The sequence below is a fragment of the Hemitrygon akajei genome, chromosome 5 (assembly GCF_048418815.1).
Source record: "Hemitrygon akajei chromosome 5, sHemAka1.3, whole genome shotgun sequence".
Taxonomy (NCBI): domain Eukaryota; kingdom Metazoa; phylum Chordata; class Chondrichthyes; order Myliobatiformes; family Dasyatidae; genus Hemitrygon; species Hemitrygon akajei.
The window spans coordinates 5,270,434-5,293,725 of record NC_133128.1 but is presented as its reverse complement, the minus strand read 5'-3'; the positions used below and the strand labels follow the sequence as shown (position 1 = coordinate 5,293,725).

At 45.9% G+C, this 23,292-nt stretch overlaps 1 protein-coding gene across 2 annotated transcripts in view; it reads right to left on the bottom strand.

Moving 5' to 3' along the window:
- Nucleotides 1-21,143, bottom strand: part of LOC140727463 (lipase member H-like) — a 38,049-nt gene extending 16,906 nt beyond the window's left edge. For both annotated transcript variants that reach the window (XM_073044778.1, XM_073044779.1), the window contains exons 1-3: nt 20,989-21,143; nt 6,524-6,888; nt 3,139-3,247 (exon numbers count right to left, since the gene is read on the bottom strand). In XM_073044778.1, the coding sequence (XP_072900879.1) occupies nt 3,139-3,247; nt 6,524-6,888; nt 20,989-21,037 (523 nt within the window). In that variant the 5' untranslated portion in view covers nt 21,038-21,143. The remainder of the gene's footprint in view (nt 1-3,138; nt 3,248-6,523; nt 6,889-20,988) is intronic.
- Between the last annotated feature and the right edge of the window lie 2,149 nt (nt 21,144-23,292).

Sequence of the window (23,292 nt, the reverse complement as noted above, 5' to 3'; positions counted from 1 at the left end):
CACCCTAATTCTGGATGCCCTCACCACAGGAAACATCCTCTCCATATCCACCTTATCTAGTACTTACATTTGGTAGATTTCTTTGAGATCACTCCTGCATTCTTCTAAATTCCAGTGAGTACAGGCCCAAAGCTGCCAAACGCTCCTCATATGTTAACCCCTTCATTCCTGGAATCATCCTCGTGAACCTTCTCTGGACTCTCTCCAGTGTCAACACATTCTTTCTGAGATATGAGGCCAACATTCCATTTGCCTTCTTTACCACAGACTCAGCCTGTAAATTAACCTTCTGGGAGTCTTGCATGAGGACTCCTAAGTTCCTCTGCACCCCTGATGTTTGAACTTTCTCCCCATTTAGATAATAGTCTGCACTATTGTTCCTTTTACCAAAATGCATTATTGTACATTTCCCAACACTGTATTCCATCTGACACTTTTTTTGCCCATTCTTCCAATTTGTTCAAGTCCTGCTGCAATCGCATTGCTTCCTCAGCACTACCTACCCCTCCACCTATCTTCATATCATCCACAAACTTTGCCACAAAGCCATCAATTCCAGTATCTAAATTGTTGACAAACAATGTGAAAAGTAACGGTCCCAATTCTGACCCCTGAGGAACACCACTAGTCAATGGCAGCAAACCAGAAAAGGCCCCTTTTATTCCCACTCGCTGCCTCCTGCCTGTCAGCCATTCCTCTATCCATGCCAGTATCTTTCTTGTAATGCCATAGGATTTTATCTTGTTAAACAGCCTCATGTGTGGTCTTCCAGTCCTCTGGGATCCTGCCAGGATCAAGTGATTCTTGAAAGATCATGACCAATGCATCCATTATCTCTTCAGCAACCTCTCTCAGGACCCTGGGATGTCGTCCATCCAGTCCAGCTGACTTATCCACCTTAAGACCTTTGAGTTTACCTAGCACTTGTTCCTTCATAATAGCAATGGCACTCACTCCTGCTCCCTCTGGCACATTATTAGTGTCCTCCACAGTGAAGACAGATGCAAAGTACCCATTAAGTTCATCTGCCATTTCTTTATCCCCATTACTACCTCACCAGCATCATTTTCCAGTAGTCCAATATCAACTGTCACTCCCTTTTATTCTTTATATAACTGAAAAACTTTTAGTATCCTGCTTTATATTATTGACTAGTTTGCTCTCATATTTAATCTTTTCCTTTCTTATAGCTTTTTTAGTTGCCTTTTATTGGATTTTAAAACTTCCCAATCATCCAACTTCCCACACACTTTTGCTATTTTTATTCCCTCATAGCATGTCTTCCCATAAGATGGCAGTGTGCTTGGTTGCAGCGGTTTCTACGGAGCCAACCAAAGGTGTTACTGTCCTTTACAAATATATTTTTATGATGACAAGACCCTGATGGACATTAAGAAGTTAATGTACTGCCTGCCTACACCATCAGCGAGTTGCTCATTGGTGGAGAAACTGAAACAGAGCTGGATGGTGCAAATTGTGCTGCTGTCTGCCTCAGAGGTGTCAGTGTGCAAAGGACATGTGCAGTCTTACAGTGAGTGATGGTCTTTGTCGATCTTCTTGTGATCGCAAGATCGCAGTTAATGTGGAATACGATTCAATGAGTTATTGGCAGATGACGGGGGTGGACGCGGGGGGAGCTGAGTAGCCTCGGTGGTAGTGAGGACGAGACCTCAAGCCGTGGTGCCACCTGGTTACTGCCCAGGAGAGAGGCATCAGAGTCAGTGCGCTCCACCAGAGGCGCTGTGGTACGGTGTCCATACTGCAGTCGGTGCTGCCCCCTCTGTTCACGCGGCAGAAGACAAGTCATATTGTGTGACCGTAGACCGCAGCAGCGTTCACAGGCTCAGGGACTTGGACAATATTTATTTTGTGGAACTGTATTTTACTGATATATTATATGTGCTTGCTGTTTCGTAGGTACTATATGTGCTCTGTGCTGTGTGTGACTGTTGGTACAGTACTGTGTTTTACACCTTGGCCCTGTTTGGCTGTATTTATGGGTATTCATATATGGTCATATAACAATTGAACTTGAACTTGAAAGAGGACATTCTCCTTCTAAACCTCCTCTGCACCCTCTCCAAAGCCACTATATCCTCCCTATATTGAGCCAAACAAAACTGAACAAATTACTGAAAGTTCAAACAACTGAACAAAGTTGAAAGTTCAAATAAATTATTGTCAAAATATGAACGTATTACTCTGAGATGCATTTTCTTGCAGGCATTCACAGCTAAACAAATAAGTACAATAGAATCAATCAAAAACTACACATATCAACTGAAGAATCAACATTTAGTAGGGAGATTGAAAATCTGGCTGAGTGGTGCTACAACAACCTCTCACTCAATGTTAGCAAACCAAAGAGCTGATTATTGACTTAAGGAAGAGGCAATCAAAGGTTCATCTGCCAATCCTCATCAGGGAATCAGAGGTGGAAAGAGTTAACAATTCCTCGGTGTTATCATTTCAGAGGATCTGCATATAATAGGACCATAAGTTATAGGAGCGGAATTAGGCCATTCAGCCCATTGAGTCTGTTCCACCATTCCATCACAGCTGATTTATTATCCCTCTCAACCCCATTCCCCTGCCTTCTCCCAGTAACCTTTGACACCCTGACTAATCAAAACCTATGAATGTCTACTTTAAATATACCCAATGACTCGGCCTCCAAAGCCATCTGTGGCAATGAATTCCACAGATTCCCCACCCTCTGGCTAAAGAGATTCCTCATCTCTTCAATTCTACTGCTGTCTGTAAGCAGTTTCTACATCTCCCTGTGACTGTATTTCCTCTAGGTGCTCCCACATTCTGAAGACATACGGTTAATTGGTTAATTAGTCACTTGGAAGTAACTGGGTGGTGCGGGCTCATTGGGCCAGAAGGGCCTGTTACCGAGCTGTATCTCTAGTTAATAAAGAAAACAAAATACATAAAACTGATTTGTCACTGGAATGGGAAAGGAGGAAGTGTTTGTTAAAAACCTTTTGGATCTCAAAGTCTTCCAGCTTTTGATGAAATATCGCTTTCCCGATTCTCTCTGACCTGACCTGCTGAGTGTTTCTAGTGATTCTCTTTGCGTTGTATATCTAAGGGCTCGGTATTTTCACAAAGAATGGCGTTACTATTCCTCACCAGTAATCCGACCAATCTTTCCGTCAAACATGCTTCCAACGAAGCCTGATATGTGAGCGCCCAGACTCACGCCAATCAGATGAATCGAATCGAAGGAGCCTCCGTTATCCTAGAAAAATAAAACTTGCAAATGAACAATGAACCAACATCATAAACCAGAGATAAAGAAAAGATTGCGTTGTATTTGAGACCTTGAAAGTGTTTTGCATCCAATGACAATCCAGGTAACATCTATGGAGAGGAATAAACAGTCAACGTTTTGGACAGAGACCACTACCTTCACTCAGTCTGCAACAAATAATGGAATTTCCCAATGGCCACAATTTCAATTCAATTTATCCATTCCCATCCGACACGTCAGTCCATGGCCTCCTCCACTGACACATTGAGGCCTCCCTCAGGTTAGACAAATGACAATAGACAATAAGTGCAGGAGTAGGCCATTTGGCCCTTTGAGCCAGCACCACCATTTACTGTGATCATGGCTGATCTTCCACAATCAGTACCCGTTCCTGCCTTCTCCCCATAACCCTTGACACTGCTATCTTTAAGAGCTCTATCTAACTCTTTCTTGAAAGCATCCAGAGAAATGGCCTCCACTGCCTTCTGAGGCAGAACATTCCACAGATCCACAACTCACTGGGTGAAAAAGATTTTCCTCAACTCCGTTCTAAGTGGCCTACCCCTTATTCTTAAACTGTGGTCTCTGGTTCTGGACTTCCCCAACATCGGGAACATGCTTCCTGCCTCTAGCGTGTCCAATCCCTTAATAATCTTATATGTTTCAATCAGATCTCCTCTCATCCTTCTAAATTCCAGTGTATACAAGCCCAGTCACTCCAATCTTTCAACATATGACAGTCCCGCCATCCCAGGAATTAACCTTGTGAACCTACGCTGCACTCCCTCAATAGCATGTGTTACGAACCCCGTAACTGGGTCACTTACCAGCAAAGATAGAGAGGTCCGTTGAAGTCTGATGGTACTATTTTTAACAGTATTTATTAGTAAAAATACACAAAAAATAATATCAATGCAAACATACAGATAATATACGTCGTCAATACTAAATCTAAAAGTGCGGGTATAATAATAATCAATAAGAAATAGCTCTATCGTTGTCTAGGGGATAATGTATTGTCCGATGGAAATATAAAAGTCACTAGAGTTCATTCAGGCTGCAGCTTTTGGTTGGAGAGAGAGACGACTTTTTTAGAACTTGCCCATTTTCCTTTTTATGATATCGATCCTTCGAAATGTCGTCGGTGGTGATCTCTTCTTTAGCTAAGCCGTCTTCCGTGGTAAGGCCCCAATCCCAGGCAACGGGAAAAGGACACACGTGGGCCCTCCACCGGCTGTCGCTATTAAACGCTGTCACGGGATTTCTAGCGTTTCTCCTGGTGCGTCTAAAGGGGTTGTTCCCCAGACCCTCTTTTATCCTTACTCACGGGGTCTCAGATGTCAATCAGGTCGGGATGATGCAATCCCTCAACCAACCCCCTCTGATCATTCCCTGAGGGCTTCCATGAAGTACAGTACTCAATACACAATTCCGTCTCCAAGAGACAATGGCCGTTATCCGTGGCTTTGTATCGCGGAGGCCAGGACACATTCCAAACGTCTCTCTCTCATTTCCTGGGTCTCCTGACCTGAATTAATAGCGATCTTGCGATTCTTAAAAAGGAGGGGGCTACTTTGTACCCTTCGGCCCCTCAGAGTTGGGGCACAGGCGTAACACAAGAATGTCCTTCCTCAAACTTGGAGATCAAAACTGCACATAATACTCCAGGTGTGGTCTCACCAGGGCCCTGTACAACTGCAGAAGGACCTCTTTGCTCCCATACTCAACTCCCCTTGTTATGAAGGCCAAAATGCCATTAGCTTTCTTCACTGCTGGCTGTACCAGCACGCTTACTTTCAGTGACTGATGTACAAGAACACCTAGATCTCATTGTACTTCCCCTTTTCCTAACTTGACACCATTCAGATAGTAATCTGCCTTCCTGTTCTTGCCACCAAAGTGGGTAACCTCACATTTATCCACATTAATCTGCATCTGCCATGCATCTGCCCACTCGCCCAACCTGTCCAAGTCACCCTGCATTCTCACCCTGATGGCATGAACATTAATTTCTCAAACCTGGTAATTTCTCCCACCTCCCCTTTCTTTCTTTGTCCAATCCCCAACTGGTTACTCTCTCACCCTTTCTCATCTCCTCACCTGCCCATCACCACCCTCTGGTTCCCCTCTTCCTTTCCTTCCTCCTATGGTCCATTCTCCTCTCCAAACAGATTCCTTATTCTTCAGCTCTTTATCTTTCCCACCTATCACCTCCCAGCTTCTTACTTCATCCACACCCACCTTCCCCCTCACCTGGTCTCACCTTTCACCTGCCAGTGTATACATCTTCCCCCCCCCCCCACCCCACCTTCTTATTCTGGTTTCTGCCTCCCTCTTTTCCAGTCCTTATGAAGGGTCTTGGCCCAAAACATCAACTAATTCCCCTCTATCGATGCTGCCTGACCTGCTGAGTTCCTCCAGCATTTTGTATATGATACAGGACCAGGCAACAACAGCAAAACAAACCCCTTTCCCAACCTCCCACCACCCCCCTCTCCCACACACACACAAAGATGTAAAAGCTGTTCTGTGAATGACATTTTTCTTTCTTCTTTAAAGTTGGTTTAAAGGTAACATTTTAATTAGAAGATTATTGCTGTAGAATTACAGTGCAAATTGTGTCCAAGACTAACATCCATCGCCGATCAAGTATAGTGCCCAAAATGCATTAGTCAGACCACACTTGGAGTATTGTGAGCAATTTTGGGCCCCTTATCTAAGAAAAGATATACTGGCACTGGAGAGGGACTAGACAAGGTTCATGAGAAAGATCCCAGGAATGAAAGGGTTAACGTATGAGGAACATTTGGTGTCCCTGGGCCTGTATTCACTGGAGTTTAGAAGAATGAGGGGGATCTCATTGAAAGCTGTCAAATACTGAAAGACTGAGGTAGAGTGGATGTTTCCACAGCCTCAGAATAGAGGTGTCCTTTTAGAACAGAGATGAGGAGGAATTTCTTTATCCAGAGAGTAGTGAATCCATTACCACAGACAGCTGTGGAGCACAAGTCATTGGGTATACTTAAAGTGGAGGTTGATAGGTTCATGATTAGTCAGAGCGTCAAAGGTTAAGGGAGAAGGCAGGAGAAATGGGATTGAGAGGGATAATAAATCACCCATGGATGGAATGGTGGAGCAGACATAAAGAGCCAAATGGCCTGATTCTACTCCTATGGTCACACAAACATCAGCTTAATGAGAACACAGATGACGCCTCTGTACAAAGGAAACAGAATAGAAAGGAAATGAAAAAGGAATCCTTACTAGTATGCTGTCAATCACAGGTTTCAAAATTACAGCAACCTTCTTGGTGTTGGTGACAGCAGTTGAATAATTGATGGTTGTTGCTCCTCTGTTCCAATCAACGATGATGAGGTTGATGTCATCCACATTCAGCAGGGTCTTTATCAACTTGTCCAACCAGTTTGGGGGGGATCCAAATGGCCGGTAGCCATGGATTAAGAAGATTGTCTTCTTCTTGACGTCCAGTGGGCTGATATGTGTGGCATTGATCAGGCTGGCACATTCTGAATTCTTGTTCATATACAGGAGTAACCTCACATCCACATTGGTTCCAATGAGGGTGTCAGTAATTGGAAGTTTAGTGAAATAGTGGCATTCTGGGGCCTCTAAATGGAAAAGCAGGAGAATGTGAGAAGATCAAAGAAAAGAAAGCTCTCATAGTGGGAAAAATATTTTCCCTCACCCAGCCGACATCTTCCATAATCCATTCCTGGTTACCAGATTGGGATGAACTAGGTATTTTTTGGGACCTGTTCATCTCAGGATCTCTTGCTTCATTTGACCAATTGTCAAATAAATTTGCACTCCCAAAAACACATTTTTACAGATACCTTCAAATTAGAGATTTTCTACATTTCCAATTAGCTACTTTTCCTATAGGTCCTGATAAAAAATTTACTGGATGATCTTTTAAATTTAAAACCTTTTGTTAATGGTTCTATTACTGGTATCTATAACTTGTTGATTGATTCTAGACAAGACTTTTTACATAAAATAAAAAAAGCTTGGGAGGATGACCTAAATTTTTAGATTTCTGATGATAGATGGAATAAAATTCTTAAACGGGTTAATAAATCATCTTTCTGTGCTCGTCATTCTCTTCTACAATTTAAAGTGGTTCATAGAGCTTACATTTCTAAACAGAAGCTCTCCAGTTTTTACCCGAATGTTTCTCCACTTTGTAATAAATGAAACTCTGCTGATGCCTCTTTAATTCATATGTTTTGGTTTTGCCCTACAATTGAAAAGTTTTGGCGGGAAGTATTTCATACCTTCTCTCAACTTTTTAGGGTCCAATTTGACCCAAATCCCCTTACTGCCTTGTTTGGTATTATTGCAAATGAAAATATAACTTTAAATACTCCTAACCTACAGGTTTTAGTTTTTACCTCTCTTTTAGCAAGAAGAGCAATCTTGCTTAAATGGAAGGAGTCTACCCCTCCTACACATCTTCAATGGCTACGTGATATTATGTCTTATTTAAATTTAGAAAAGATCCGCTGCTCAGTCTTAAATTCGAAACAATCTTTTTATGATATTTGGGGACCTTTCCTAAATTACTTTTCCAATTTATAAAGTTTAACAGTGCACAGACTTTTATGTTTATTTTTATCTTCTCTTCTTAAGTGAATATTTTTTTTTCTAATTATCCATTGTCATCCATCAGCTTTTTTCTTTGGTAGTTGGTAGGGGGTTGACTTTTTTTTATATAAAAAAAATTTGTTTTATGATGTATGACTTATCTTTAAATTTTTGATTACAGAGTGGTATACCTTTATGTGTTATGCTATAACATTTTGATCAATTTTATTACAATATATGAATGTACACAAGTTATGTTGAGATGTATCTATGTGTTACACTCTGTAAATCTTGTTTTTTTTTCTTCTGAATAAAAATATTGTAAAAAAAAAAAGAATCTGTCAACCTCTGCATTAAACATACGTAAAGACTTGGCCTCCGCAGCTGCCTATGGCAAAGAATTCTACAGATTCACCACTCTCTGGCTAAAGAACTAACTCCTCACCTCCATTCTAAAAGGACGCCCCTCTATTTTGAGGCTGTGTCATCTGGTGTGAGACACTTCCACGATAGGAAACGTCCTCTCCACGTCCTTTCTATCAAGACCTTTCACTGTTCAATAGGTTTCAATGAGGTCACCCCTCATTCTTCTAAATTCCAGTGAATACAGGCCCAGAGCCATCAAACACTCTTCGTATGACAAGCCATTCAATCCTGGAATCATTTTTGTGAACCTCCTTTGAACCCTCTCCAGTTTTAGCACATCCATTCTAAGATAAGCAGTCCAAAACTGCTCACATACTCCAAGTGAGGCCTCACCAGTGCTTTTTAAAGTTTCAACATTACATCCTTGCTTTTATATTCCAGTCTGCTTGAAATGAATGCTAACATTACATTTGCCTTCCTCACCACAGACTGAACCTACAAATTAATCTTTAGGAGATCCTGCACAAGGACTCCCAAATCCCTATGCACCTCAGTTTTTTGTATTTTATCTCCATTTAGAAAATAGACAATCGTTTCATTTCTTATACTGGTGCATGACCATACACTTCTTGACACTGTATTCCATCTGCAACCTCTTTGCCCATTCTCTTAATCTGTCCAAGCCCTTCTGTAGCCTCTCTACTTCCTCAAAACTGCGTACTTCTCCACCTAGCTTCATATTGTCTGCAAAAACTGCAACAAAACCATCAATTCCATCATCCAAATCATCGACATATAACATAAAAAGAATCAGTCCCAACAAAGACGCCTGTGGAACACCACTGGTCACCAGCAGCCAACCAGAAATGTTCCCTTTATTCCCACTCTTTGCCTCCTGCCAATCAGTCACTGCTTTATCCATGCTCGAATCTTTCCTGCAATACCATGGGCTCATAGCTTGTTAAGCAGCCTCATGTGTGGCAACTTGTCAAAGGTCTTCTGAAAATCCAAATACACAACATCAACCAATTTTCTTTTGTCTATCCTGCTTGTTGTATCTTCGAAGAATTCCAACAGATTTGTCAGGTAAAATTTTCCCTTGAGGAAACCATGCTGATTACTGCCTATTTTATCATGTGCCTCCAAGTACCCTTAAACCTCATCCTTAATAATTGACTCCAACATTTGCCCTGCCACTTTCCTTTCTTCTGCATCTCTCTTTTCTTGAAGAGTGGAGTGACATTTGCAATTTTCCAACCTCTCAGAACCATTCCAGAAACTAGTAATTCTTGAAAGATCATTACTAATGCCTCCATGATCTCTTCAGTAACCTCCTTCAGAACCCTGGGATGTACACCATCTGGTCCAGGTGACTTATCTACCGTCAGACCTTTCAGTTGCCCAAGAACCTTCTCCCTAGTAATGGTATGATTGACTGATGCCAAATACTTATTCAGTTTGTCTGCCATTTCCTTATCCCCCAGTGTTTATCTTTCCAGCATCATTATCCACTCTCACCTCTCATTTACACTTCATGTATCTGAAGAAACGTTTTGGATCTTCTTTAATATTATTGGCTAGCTTACTTTCATTTTCCATCTTTACTTTCTTAATGACATTTTTAGTTGCTTTCTGCTGGTTTTTAAAATCTTCCCAATCCTCTAATTTCCCATTAATTCTTGCTCTATTACATAACCTCTCTTTGGCATTTATGTTGGTTTTGACTTCTCTTGTTAGGCACATTTGGTTCATCCTTCCTTTAGAATACTTGTTTTTCATTGGGATGTATATATCCTGTGCCTTCCAAATTGCTTCCAGAAATTCCAGCCATTTCTGCTCTGCTGACAGTGTTCCTCTCCAATCAATTGTGGCCAACTCCTCTCTCATGCCTCTGTAATTCCCTTTACTCCAATGTAATAATGATATATTTGATTCTAGCTTCTCCTTCTCAAACTTCATGTGAATTTGATTATATTATGATCACTTGCCCATAAGCATTCTTTGTCCCTAAGCTCTCTCATCAATTCTGGTTCATTGCACAACACCCAATCCAGAGTAGCTGATCCCCTGGTGGGCTCAACCACAAGCTGCTCTAAAAAGCCATCTTGTAGGCATTCTAGAAATAGCCCCTCTTGGAATCACACACCAACCTGATTTTCCCAATCTACCTGCATATTGAAACCCCCCATGGCTACTTTAACTTTGCCCTTTTGGCACTTCCTATCTCCCATTGTAACTTGTGGACCACATCCTTACTACAGGTCTGTCTACAACTCCCATCATGATCTTTTTATCCTTGCAGTTCCTTAGCTCTACCCATAATGATTCGACACCTTCCGTCCCTATATCACCTCTTTCTAATGATTTTATTTCAATTTTTACCTACTGAGCCAAGCCACCTCTCAGCCTTCCAGCTTATCCTTTCAATACAATGTATATTCTTGGACACTAAGCTCCCAGCTATAATCTTTCAGCCGTGATTCAGTGATGCCTATAACGTCAAACATACCAATCTGTAACTGTGCTACAAGTTCATCTACCTTATTCCGTATTCCGTAAACATAACACATTTAGCCCTCTATACATCCTTTTGGACTTTGTCCACCTTTTATGTTGCAACTCATCCTGTTGACTGTAATTTTGCCCTACCATCAGTCTCTCCTTGCAAGGAGTCTCACTGCACATGACCTCTGTTTGTAAACCAACTACCTCATCCTCAGCATTTTCACTCCAGTTCCCATCCCCTGTCAAATTAGTTTAAATCCACCTGAACTAGAAAACCTGACCACAAGGATATTGGATCCCCTCGGGTTCTGGTGTAACCTCTCCCTTTTGTACAAATCATACCTTCCACAAAAGAGATCCTATTGATTCATAAATCTGAATGTCTGCCCCCTGCACCAGTTTCTCAGCCACACTTTCACCTGCCAAATCATCCTATTCTTACCCTCACTGGCATGTGGCACAGGCAGCAATCCAGAGATTACTATCTTGGAGGACCTGTTTCTCAGCTTTCCACCTAACTCTCTAAAATCTCTGTTCAAGACGTCCTCACCTTGTCTACATATGCCTTTGGTACCAATATGCACCTAAACTTCTGTCTGCTCACTTTCACCCTTGAGAATGCTATAGACACGATCCAAGACATTCCTGGAGGCAACGTACCATTCGGGTGTCTCTCTCGCACCCACAGAACCTTGTCTCTGTTCCTCTGGCTAAGGAATCTCCAATCAACACTGCAGTCCTCTTCACCCCTCTGCTCTCCTGAGCCACAGCACCAGACTCAGTGCCAGAGACCTGGTCACTATGGCTCCCCCTGGTAGGTTGGCCCCATCAATAGTAACAGAAAGGAAATTACAGACCAGTTAGCCTGACCTCAGTGGTTGGGAAGATGTTGGAGTCAATTGTTAAGGATGAGGCTGGGGTGTACTTGGTGACACAGGACAAGATAGGATAAAGTCGGCATGACTTCCTTAAGGGAAAATTTTGCCTGATGAATCTGTTGGAATTCTTTGAGTAGCTGACAACTAGGATAGATAAAGGGGATGCAGTGGGTGTTGTATATTTGGACTTTCAGAAGACCTTTGACAAGGTGCCACATAAAAGGATCCTTTTCTGGTTGGCTGCCAGTGACTAGTGGTGTTCCGCAGGGATCGGTGTTGGGACCACTTCTTTTATGCTGTATATCAATGATTTAGATGATTAAATAAACGGTTTTGTTGCCAAGTTTGCAGATGATATGAAAACTGATGGAGGTGCAGGTAGTGTTGAGGAAACGGAAGGCTGCAGAAGGACTTAGACAGATTAGGAGAATGAGCAAGAGAGTGGCAAATGAAATACAATGTTGGAAAATACTCAATCATGCACTTTGATAGTAGAAATAAATGTGCAGACTATTTTCTAAATGGGGAGAAAATCCAAAAATCTAAGATGCAAAGGACTCAGGAGCCCTTGTGCAGAACACCCTGAAGGTTAACTTGCAGGTCGAGTCAGTGGTGAGGAAGGCAAATGCCATGTTAGCATTCATTTCAAGAGGTCTAGAATACAAGAGCAACGATGTGATGCTGAGGCTTTCTAAGGCACTGGTGAGGCCTCCCCTTGAGTACTGAGAGTAGTTTTGGGCTCCTCATGTCAGAAAAGATGCGCTGGCATTGGAGAGGATACAGAGGAGATTCACAACGATGATTCCAGGAATGAAAGGGTTATCATACAAGGAACATTTGACGGCTCTGGGTCTGTACTCACTGGAATTCAGAAGGATGAGGGGTATCTCACTGAAACCTTTCGAATGTTGAAAGGCCTAGACAGAGTAGATGTGGAAAAGATGTTTCCCATGGTGGGAGAGTCTAGGACAAGAGGAACGGCTTCAGGATAGAGGGGCATCCATTTAAAGCAGAGATGTGAATACATTTCTTTAGAGTGGTAAATTTGTGGAAGTTATTATCACAAACAGCTGTGGAGGCCAGGTCACTGGGTGTATTTAAGGCAGAACCTGATAAGTTTTTGATTGGACATGGCGTCGAAGGTTACGGGAAGTGGGGCTGAGGAGAGGAGAGAAGGATCAGCCATGATGGAACAGACTCAATGGGCCTAATCCTGCTCCTATGTCTGATGGTCTACAGTTATATACTTATTATTGAGGGGGACAGCCACAGATGTACTCTGCATTGTCTGTGCATTTCCCCTCCTTCTCCCGCCAGTCACCCAGTTGCCTGTCTCCTGAAACCCAGGGCTGACTGCTTCCCAGTAGGTCCTGTCTATCACCTCCTCTTACTTACTACGGTAATTAATACAACTATGTTGCACCCAGGCCAACAACTTAAAGAATAAATTCTATTTTCCCCTCTGTACTAATACTAACTCAGACCACTTTTGCAGTTTATAACACTGAAATAGAAAGCCTCCCGCTGGCCAGACGATTATTCCTTCTTCTCCCAGCCTCTAGAACGGCGGTCATCTTGGCGATAGTTAGTCACCAGACTTCTCACTGCATTGCATTCAAAGTCACTCAGTTCATACTCTCCTTATCAGTTCAAATGTTGTCTTTCAATGTTATTGGCTCTGGTCTATCTGGCTAACGTAGGTCAGCTTTCCAAAGGCTCTGGTTCAAGCCAGCAACTTGTAACTAATGTCACTTCAACATAAGAAATAGCAGCAGGAGTCGGCCATCTGGCCCCTCGAGCCTGCTCCGCCATTCAATAAGATCATGGCTGATCTGGCCGTGGACTCATCTCCACCAACCTGCCTTTTCCCCAGAACCCTTAAATCCCTCACGATGCAAAAAGCTTTGTTCTGAATCAGAGCTGACCAGCCATTCACCAGGCTCAGGTTACTCAGGTCAGATACAGATTCCCCATCGGGTCAGATACAGGTTCCCCATCGGGTCAGATACAGGATCCCCATCGGGTCAGATACAGGTTCCCCATCGGGTCAGATACAGACTCTCCATCAGGTCAGATACAAACTCTCCATCGGGTCAGATACAGACTCTCCATTGGGTCAGATACAGACTCCCCATCGGGTCAGATACAGACTCTCCATCGGGTCAGATACAGACTCCCCATCGGGTCAGATACAGACTACCTATCGGGTCAGATACAGGTTCCCCATCGGGTCAGAGACAGACACTCCATCGGGTCAGATACAGGTTCCCCATCGGGTCAGATACAAACTCTCCATCGGGTCAGATACAGACTCTCCATCGGGTCAGATACAGACTCTCCATCGGGTCAGATACAGACACCCCATCGGGTCAGATACAGACTCCCCATCGGGTCAGATACAGACTCTCCATCGGGTCAGATACAGACTACCTATCGGGTCAGATACAGACACTCCATCGGGTCAGATACAGACACTCCATCGGGTCAGATACAGACTCCCCATCGGGTCAGGTACAGGTTCCCCATCGGGTCAGATACAGACACCCCATCGGGTCAGATACAGACTACCCATCGGGTCAGATACAGACTCCCCATCGGGTCAGATACAGACTACCTATCGGGTCAGATACAGGCTCCCCATCGGGTCAGATACAGACTACCCATCGGGTCAGATACAGGTTCCCCATCGGGTCAGATACAGACACTCCATCGGGTCAGATACATACTCTCCATCGGGTCAGATACAGACACCCCATCGGGTCAGATACAGACTCCCCATCGGGTCAGATACAGACTCTCCATCGGGTCAGATACAGACTCCCCATCGGGTCAGATACAGACTACCTATCGGGTCAGATACAGGTTCCCCATCGGGTCAGAGACAGACACTCCATCGGGTCAGATACAGGTTCCCCATCGGGTCAGATACAAACTCTCCATCGGGTCAGATACAGACTCTCCATCGGGTCAGATACAGACTCTCCATCGGGTCAGATACAGACTCTCCATCGGGTCAGATACAGACACCCCATCGGGTCAGATACAGACTCCCCATCGGGTCGGATACAGACTACCCATCGGGTCAGATACAGGTTCCGCATCGGGTCAGATACAAACTCTCCATCGGGTCAGATACAGACTCCCCATCGGGTCAGATACAGACACTCCATCGGGTCAGATACAGACTCTCCATCGGGTCAGATACAGACTACCCATCGGGTCAGATACAGACACCCCACTGGGTCAGATACAGACTACCAATCGGGTCAGATACAGGTTCCCCGTCGTGTCAGATGCAGACACTCCATCGGGTCGGATACAGACTACCCATCGGGTCAGATACAGGTTCCCCATCGGGTCAGATACAGACACTCCATCGGGTCAGATACATACTCTCCATCGGGTCAGATACAGACTCCCCATCGGGTCAGATACAGACACTCCATCGGGTCAGATACAGACTCCCCATCGGGTCAGATACAGACTCCCCATCGGGTCAGATACAGGTTCCCCATCGGGTCAGATACAGACACCCCATCGGGTCAGATACAGACTACCCATTGGGTCAGATACAGGTTCCCCATCGGGTCAGATACAGATACCCCATCGGGTCAGATACAGACTACCCATTGGGTCAGATTCAGAATCCCCATCGGGTCAGATACAGATTCCGCATCGGGTCGGATACAGACTCTCCATCGGGTCGGATACAGACTCCCCATCGGGTCAGATACAGACTCTCCATCGGGTCGGATACAGACTCCCCATCGGGTCGGATACAGACTCCCCATCGGGTCAGATACAGGTTCCCCATCGGGTCAGATACAGACACCCCATCGGGTCAGATACAGACTACCCATCGGGTCATATACAGACTCCCCATCGGGTCAGATACAGACTCTCCATCGGGTCGGATACAGACTACCCATCGGGTCAGATACAGGTTCCCCATCGGGTCAGATACAAACTCTCCATTGGGTCAGATACAGCCTACCTATTGGGTCAGATACAGGTTTCCCTTCGGGTCATATACAGACTCCCCATCGGGTCAGATACAGACTCCCCATCGGGTCAGATACAGCCTACCTATTGGGTCAGATACAGGTTCCCCATCGGGTCAGATACAAACTCTCCATCGGGTCAGATACAGACTCCCCATCGGGTCAGATACAGACACCCCATCGGGTCAGATACAGACTCTCCATCGGGTCAGATACAGACTCCCCATCGGGTCAGATACAGACACCCCATTGGGTCAGATACAGACTACCTATCGGGTCAGATACAGGTTCCCCTTCGGGTCAGATACAGACACTCCATCGGGTCGGATACAGACTACCCATCGGGTCAGATACAGACTCTCCATCGGGTCAGATACAGACTCCCCATTGGGTCAGATACAGACTCCCCATCGGGTCAGATACAGACTACCTATCGGGTTAGATACAGGTTCCCCATCGGGTCAGATACAGACACTTCATTGGGTCGGATACATACTACCCATCGGGTCAGATACAGGTTCCCCATCGGGTCAGATACAAACTCTCCATCGGGTCAGATACAGACTCCCCATCGGGTCAGATACAGACACTCCATCGGGTCAGATACAGACTCTCCTTCGGGTCAGATACAGACTCCCCATCGGGTCAGATACAGACACCCTATTGGGTCAGATACAGACTACCAATCGGGTCAGATACAGGTTCCCCATCGGGTCAGATGCAGACACTCCATCGGGTCGGATACAGACTACCCATCGGGTCAGATACAGGTTCCCCATCAGGTCAGATACAGACACTCCATCGGGTCAGATACAGACTACCTATCGGGTCAGATACAGACTCCCCATCGGGTCAGATACAGACTCCCCATCGGGTCAGATACAGGTTCCCCATCGGGTCAGATACAGACACCCCATCGGGTCAGATACAGACTACCCATCGGGTCAGATACAGACTCCCCATCGGGTCAGATACAGATTCCGCATCGGGTCGGATACAAACTCTCCATCGGGTCGGATACAGACTCCCCATCGGGTCGGATACAGACTCTCCATCGGGTCGGATACAGACTCTCCATCGGGTCGGATACAGACTCTCCATCGGGTCTATACAGACTCCCCATCGGGTCAGATACAGGTTCCCCATCGGGTCAGATACAGACTCTCCATCGGGTCAGATACAGGTTCCCCATCGGTTCAGATACAGGCTCCCCATCGGGTCAGATACAGACTCCCTATCGGGTCAGATACAGACTCCCCATCGGGTCGGATACAGACTCCCCATCGGGTCAGATACAGACTCTCCATCGGGTCAGATACAGACTCCCCATCGGGTCAGATACAGACTCCCCATCGGGTCAGATACAGACTCTCCATCGGGTCAGATACAGACACCCCATCGGGTCAGATACAGACACCCCATCGGGTCAGATATAGGTTCCCCATCGGGTCAGATACAGACACCCCATCGGGTCAGATACAGACACCCCATCGGGTCAGATACAGATTCTCCATCAGGTCAGATACAGACTACCCATCGGGTCAGATACAGACTCTCCATCAGGTCAGATACAGACACCCCATCTGGTCAGATACAGGTTCCCCATCGGGTCAGATACAGATTCCCCATCGGGTCAGATACAGACTCCCCATCGGGTCAGATACAGACTCTCCATCAGGTCAGACACAGACACCCCATCGGGTCAGATATCGGCTCCCCATTGGGTCAGATATAGACTGCATGGACCATGGATTCGCCCCGGCTGTCGATCTCGGCTGCCTCAGCGCCCCAGGGCATATTGAAAACCCGGACTCCAGCACCATCAGCGCGGGTTCCAACGACCATGGACAGCTTCAAAGCGATTGTGCAACCACCGACTGCGACTCCAGCCTTGAACTCCAGGCCGGGTCTTCACATGCTTTGCTTGTGTCTCCCGTCTCCCCTTCCCACACCACCACTCTACAGTCCCATCTCCCTCAGATCCCATCTTCAGCTCCCGGGCCCTCAGAGCCTCCATCTTCCTCTCACCCCAACCCTTCCCTCTCCACTGACACTACCAGCTTCCCCCCTCCCTCTGATCCCATCTCTCATCCGTGCCGGGTCTTTACCATTCCCTCCGACCGTCAACTCTCTGAAGCAGAGCGCTCTGTCCTCAGTAAGGGCCTCAGCTTTGTCCCCCTTCGGCCACACCTCAGCAAGTTCCGCGTACGCCATGATGCCGAACTCTTCTTCTGCCGGCTCTGTCTCCGAGCTTACTTCTTTGGCAAGGACTCTCCTACCCCCACCAATGACCCCTTCTCCCGTCTTCAACCCTCCTCCTCTTCATGGACACCCCCCTCTGGTCTTCTGCCTGCTCTGGATCTCTTTATTGCTAATTGCCGACAGGACATCAATCACCTCGACTTCACTGCACCCTGTTCCAATTCCAACCTCACTCCTTCCGAACGCTCTGCTCTCCGCTCCCTCTGCACCAATCCCAACCTCACTATAAAACCTGCTGATAAGGGGGCAGCTGTTGTTGTCTGACGTACTGACCTCTACCTGGCCGAGGCACAACGACAACTCTCTGATACCTCCTCTTATTTACCCCTTGATCATGACCTCACTAAGGAGCACCAGGCCATTGTCTCCTATACCATCACCAACCTTATCAGCTCTGGGGATCTCCCATCCACTGCCACCAACCTCATAGTTCCCACACCCCGCACTTCCCGTTTCTACCTCCTACCCAAGATCCACAAACCTGCCTGTCCAGGTAGACCTATTGTCTCAGCTTGCTCCTGCCCCACCAAACTAATTTCTGCATACCTTGACACTGTCTTATCCCCCCTTGTTCAATCTCTTCCCACCTATGTTCGTGACACTTCTCATGCTTTGAATTTTTTCAATGATTTTAAGTTCCCTGGCCCCCACCGCCTTATTTTCACCATGGACGTCCAGTCCCTATATACCTCCATCCCCCACCGAGATGGTCTCAAAGCTCTTCGCTTCTTTTTGGATTCTAGACCTAATCAATTCCCCTCTACCACCACTCTCCTCCATCTAGTGGAATTAGGCTTTACTCTCAATAATTTCTCCTTTGGCTCCTCCCACTTCCTCCAAACCAAGGGTGTAGCCATGGGCACCTGTCCCAGGTGTCCCAGTTATGCCTGCCTTTTTGTTGGCTTTGTGGAACAGTCCATGTTCCAACTCTATACGGGCATCCATCCCCCTCTTTTCCTTCGCTGCATTGATGACTGCATTGGCGCTGCCTCCTGCATGCATGCTGAGCTCGTTGACTTCATCAACTTTGCCTCCATCTTTCACCCTGCCCTCAAATTTACCTGGTCCATTTCCGACACCTCCCTCCCCTTTCTTGATCTTTCTGTCTCCATCTCTGGAGACGGCTTATCTACTGATATCTACTATAAGCCTACAGACTCTCACAGCTACCCGGTCTATTCCTCTTCCCACCTTGTCTCTTGCAAAAAGGCCATCCCCTTCTCACAATTCTTCCGTCACCACCGCATCTGCTCTCAGGATGAGGCTTTGCATTCCAGGACGAAGGAGATGTCTTCCTTTTTTAAACAAAGGGGCTTCCCTTCTTCCACCATCAACTCTGCTCTCAAATGCATCTCTCCCATTTCCCGCACATCTGCCCTCATCCCATCCGCCCGCCACCCCACTCGGGATAGGGTTCCCCTTGTCCTCACCTACCACCCCACCAGCCTCCAGGTCCAACATATAATTCTCCATAACTTCCACCACCTCCAACTGGATCCCACTACCAAGCACATCTTTCCCTCCCCCCCTTTCTGCTTTCCGCAGGGATCGCTCCCCACACGATTCCCTTGTCCGTTCATCCCCCCCCCCCCCATCCCTTCCCACCGATCTCCCTCCTGGCACTTATCCTTGTAAACGGAACAAGTGCTACACCTGCCCTTACACTTCCTCCCTCACCACCATTCAGGGCCCCAGACGGTCCTTCCAGGTGAGGCGACACTTCACCTGTGAGTCGGCTGGTGTGATATACTGCGTCCGGTGCTCCTGGTGTGGCCTTTTATATATTGGTGAGACCTGACGCAGACTGGGAGACCGTTTTGCTGAACACCTACGCTCAGTCCGCCAGAAAAAGCAGGATCTCCCAGTGGTCACACATTTTAATTCCACATCCCATTCCCATTCTGATATGTCTATCCATGGCCTCCTTTACTGTCAAGATGAATCCACACTCAGGTTGGATGAACAACACCTTATATACCGGCTGGGTAGCCTCCAACCTGATGGCATGAACATTCACTTCTCTAACTTCCATTAATGCCCCTCCTCCCCTTCTTACCCCATCCCTGACATATTTAGTTGTTTTTTTTTCTCTCTCTCTGCCCATCACTCTGCCTGTTCTCCATCTCCTTCTGGTGCTCCCCCCTCCCCCTTTCTTTCTCCTGAGGCCTCCCATCCCATGATCCTTTCCCTTCTCCAGCTCTGTATCACTTTCGCCAATCAACTTTCCAGCTCTTAGCTTCATCCCACCCCCTCCGGTCTTCTCCTATCATTTCACATTTCCCCCTCGCCCCACTACTTTCAAATCTCTTAGTATCTCTCCTTTCAGTTAGTCCTGACGAAGGGTCTCAGCCTGAAACGTCAACTGTACTTCTCCCTATAGATGCTGCCTGGCCTGCTGTGTTCCACCAGTATTTTGTGTGTGTTGTTTGAATTTCCAGCATCTGTGGATTTCCTTGTGTTGAGGAGGAATTCCTTTAGCCAGATGGTGATGAATCTGTGAAATTCATTGCCACAGACGGCTGTGGAGGCCAAGTCATTGAGTATATTTAAACCAGGGTTGATAGGTTCTTGATTAATCAGGGAGTCAAAGGTTACAGGGAGATGGCAGGAGAATGGGGTTGAGAGGGATAATAAATCAGTCATGATGGAATGATGGAGCATACTTGATGGGCTGAATGGCCTAATTCTTTACCTATGTCTTATGGTGCCATAGCCTCTCTCTCTCTCTCTCTCTCTCTCTCTCTCACACACACACACACACACACACACACACACACACACACACACACACACACACACACACACACACACACACACACACACACACACACACACACACACACACACACACACACACACACACACACACACACATATATATATATATATATATATATCCCACCATCTGCTTCTCCTCTTTCATCATGCCTGTAGCACCAGGTGCCTGGAACGTTGATAACCATCCAGCTCGGAAGAGTTACAGGCACTTGTGTGGGACAAAACCAGGAATTTTCCTGCCTGCATTCCCATCACCTACGCAACAACTTCAGTTTCATGCAAATCCCCAAACCCATGAAACAAACCACAATCAGTCATCTGAAGAAATAATTACCTGATACGGTAACGATGGCGCACAAGAACAGAGTTAACCATTGAAGCATAGCCCTCGGATCGTCGAGAGGTTAAAAAACAAGTCAGTCAGGCTTGGGGAGGAAACATTCAGCCGCGTGTTCAGGGCAATGTCCCCTTGCTGATAAACTTCAAACAGGATCAATAGGCAGTCAAATATCAACCAGGGTTACCATAGAGACAGGACTAAGAAAAGACAGGGCATTCAGCTCATATTCCTGGCCAGTCACACTTTTTCCCAGGGTAGAAATGGCTAACACCAGGGGTCGTAATTTAAAGGTGATTGGAGGAAAGCATAGAAGAGGATGTCAGGGGTAGGTTTTTTATGCATGGGGTGCTCTGCCAGGAGTGGTGGTAAATTCAGGTCCATTAGGGCCATTTAAGAAACATGGATGATAGAATATTAGAGGGTTATGTTTTGTTACTGATTTTTTATCTTAAAGATACCACACGGTAACAGGGTCATCCAGCCCAGTGAACCTACACCACCTTATTACACCCGTGACCAATTCAGCTGCAAACCCGTACATCTTTGGACTGTGGGAGGAAACCAGAGCACCTGAAGGAAACCCACGCAGTCACAGAGAAAATGTACTATCTCCTTACAAAGATCGGTGGTCACTGGTGCTGTAATATTGTTACGCTGACCACTGTGTTACCGTGTGGCCCCATGTAGGAGGGAGAGGCTAGACTGATCTTAGAGTGGATGAAGGGTCGGCACAACGTTATGGGCTGAAAGGTCTGTAATGTGCTGTACTGTTTTATGGTCTATGTTCACACAAAACACTCCAAAACTTCCACACCACTGTCTGTCGTGACGCTGATTTCAGACGCAGTGTGTAACTTGGTGGTGTGACAGTACTACAGATCATCATCATTGGGGTCTCTCCTCCACCCATCACAGATACTTACAGGAGTGCTGTGTATGAAGGGCTCTCACCATTGTCAATGATGCCTCCCATCCAGCAGTCTCTTTGACTCCCTATCGTCCGGCAGGAGGTACCATAGCATTAGGACAAGGACTGTTATGGTGAGAAACAGCTTCTTCCCCCAGGCTGTGAGACGACTGAACTGCCTGCCATTACCCAGGTCTCATCACGTATGAAGCACTGGTAGTGTTATACTCTTCACTTTTTAACCTGTAGTGTAAACGCACCTGACTATTAGCTCATTTTTTATGGTAATATTTCCTTATGTGTTGTGGGTATGAGTTATATGTACTGTGCAACACACACAAAATGCTGGAGGAACTCAGCAAGCAAGTGGAAAAAATCCCAGTTGACGTTTCAGAAGGGTTTTGGCTGAAAATGTCAACTGTGCTTTTTTCCATAGATGCTGCCTGGCCTGCTGAGTTCCTCCAGCATTCTGTGTGTGTTGCTTGGATTTCCAGCATCTGCAGATTTTCTCTTGTTCGTTATATGTAGTGTGTTGTGTACATTGGTCCAAAGGAACATAGTTTCATTTAGTGGTATACATGTGTCGAGTTCAATGATGATAAACTGAACTTGAATTTGAAAATGTTTGGTGCGATAGAGTGGAGACATACCTTCAAACCCACAAAGCTATCAGATCACTAGAACTGGTGCAACAGGAAGGCAGCATCTGAAACAAGCCCTCTTCTCGTTACTACCATCAGGGTGGAGGCACACACTCAACGATTCAGGAACAACTTAAAGCCTAAGCCATTCTGAGCAGTCCGTGAACACACAGTATTTTTAGTAATACAGATACAGAAGGGGAGATACTTCAAAGAAACCTGAGAAGTAACCTCTTTTCACATGGGGCAGTAAGTATCTGGAAAGTGGGTCCAATTACAACATTTAAGAGGCATTTGTAGATAGAGTACATTGAAGGCAAAGGTTTGGAGGGCTATGGTCTGATTGTAGGCATCTGGAACTAGCAAAGAGGATTCTGTGGTCAGCATGGACAAGTTGGGCCGAAGGGCCTGTTTCTGTGTTGTATTACTCTAGGAATCTCTGACTTTGTTTAGTTTTGTAATTCCACTTATTCTACTTTTTAACTATGTTTGCCTTTCCTGGTAACCTCCCCAAAAAAGTCAGAAACAGAAAGGGAATAATCACTCTGTTTGGAGTATTCAATAGACACCTTGCCCCCACCCCTCAAGTAGCAACAGAGACACTGAGGAACAGATTCAGAGGCAGATTTTGGAATGCTGCAAAAATAACTGGGTTACTGTGGTGAACTACATATACCTGTCTGGACACTGCTCCTGTGGCTCCTCCCACGGACCCCGGTATAAAGGTGATTGGAGACACCGCCCCGGCCT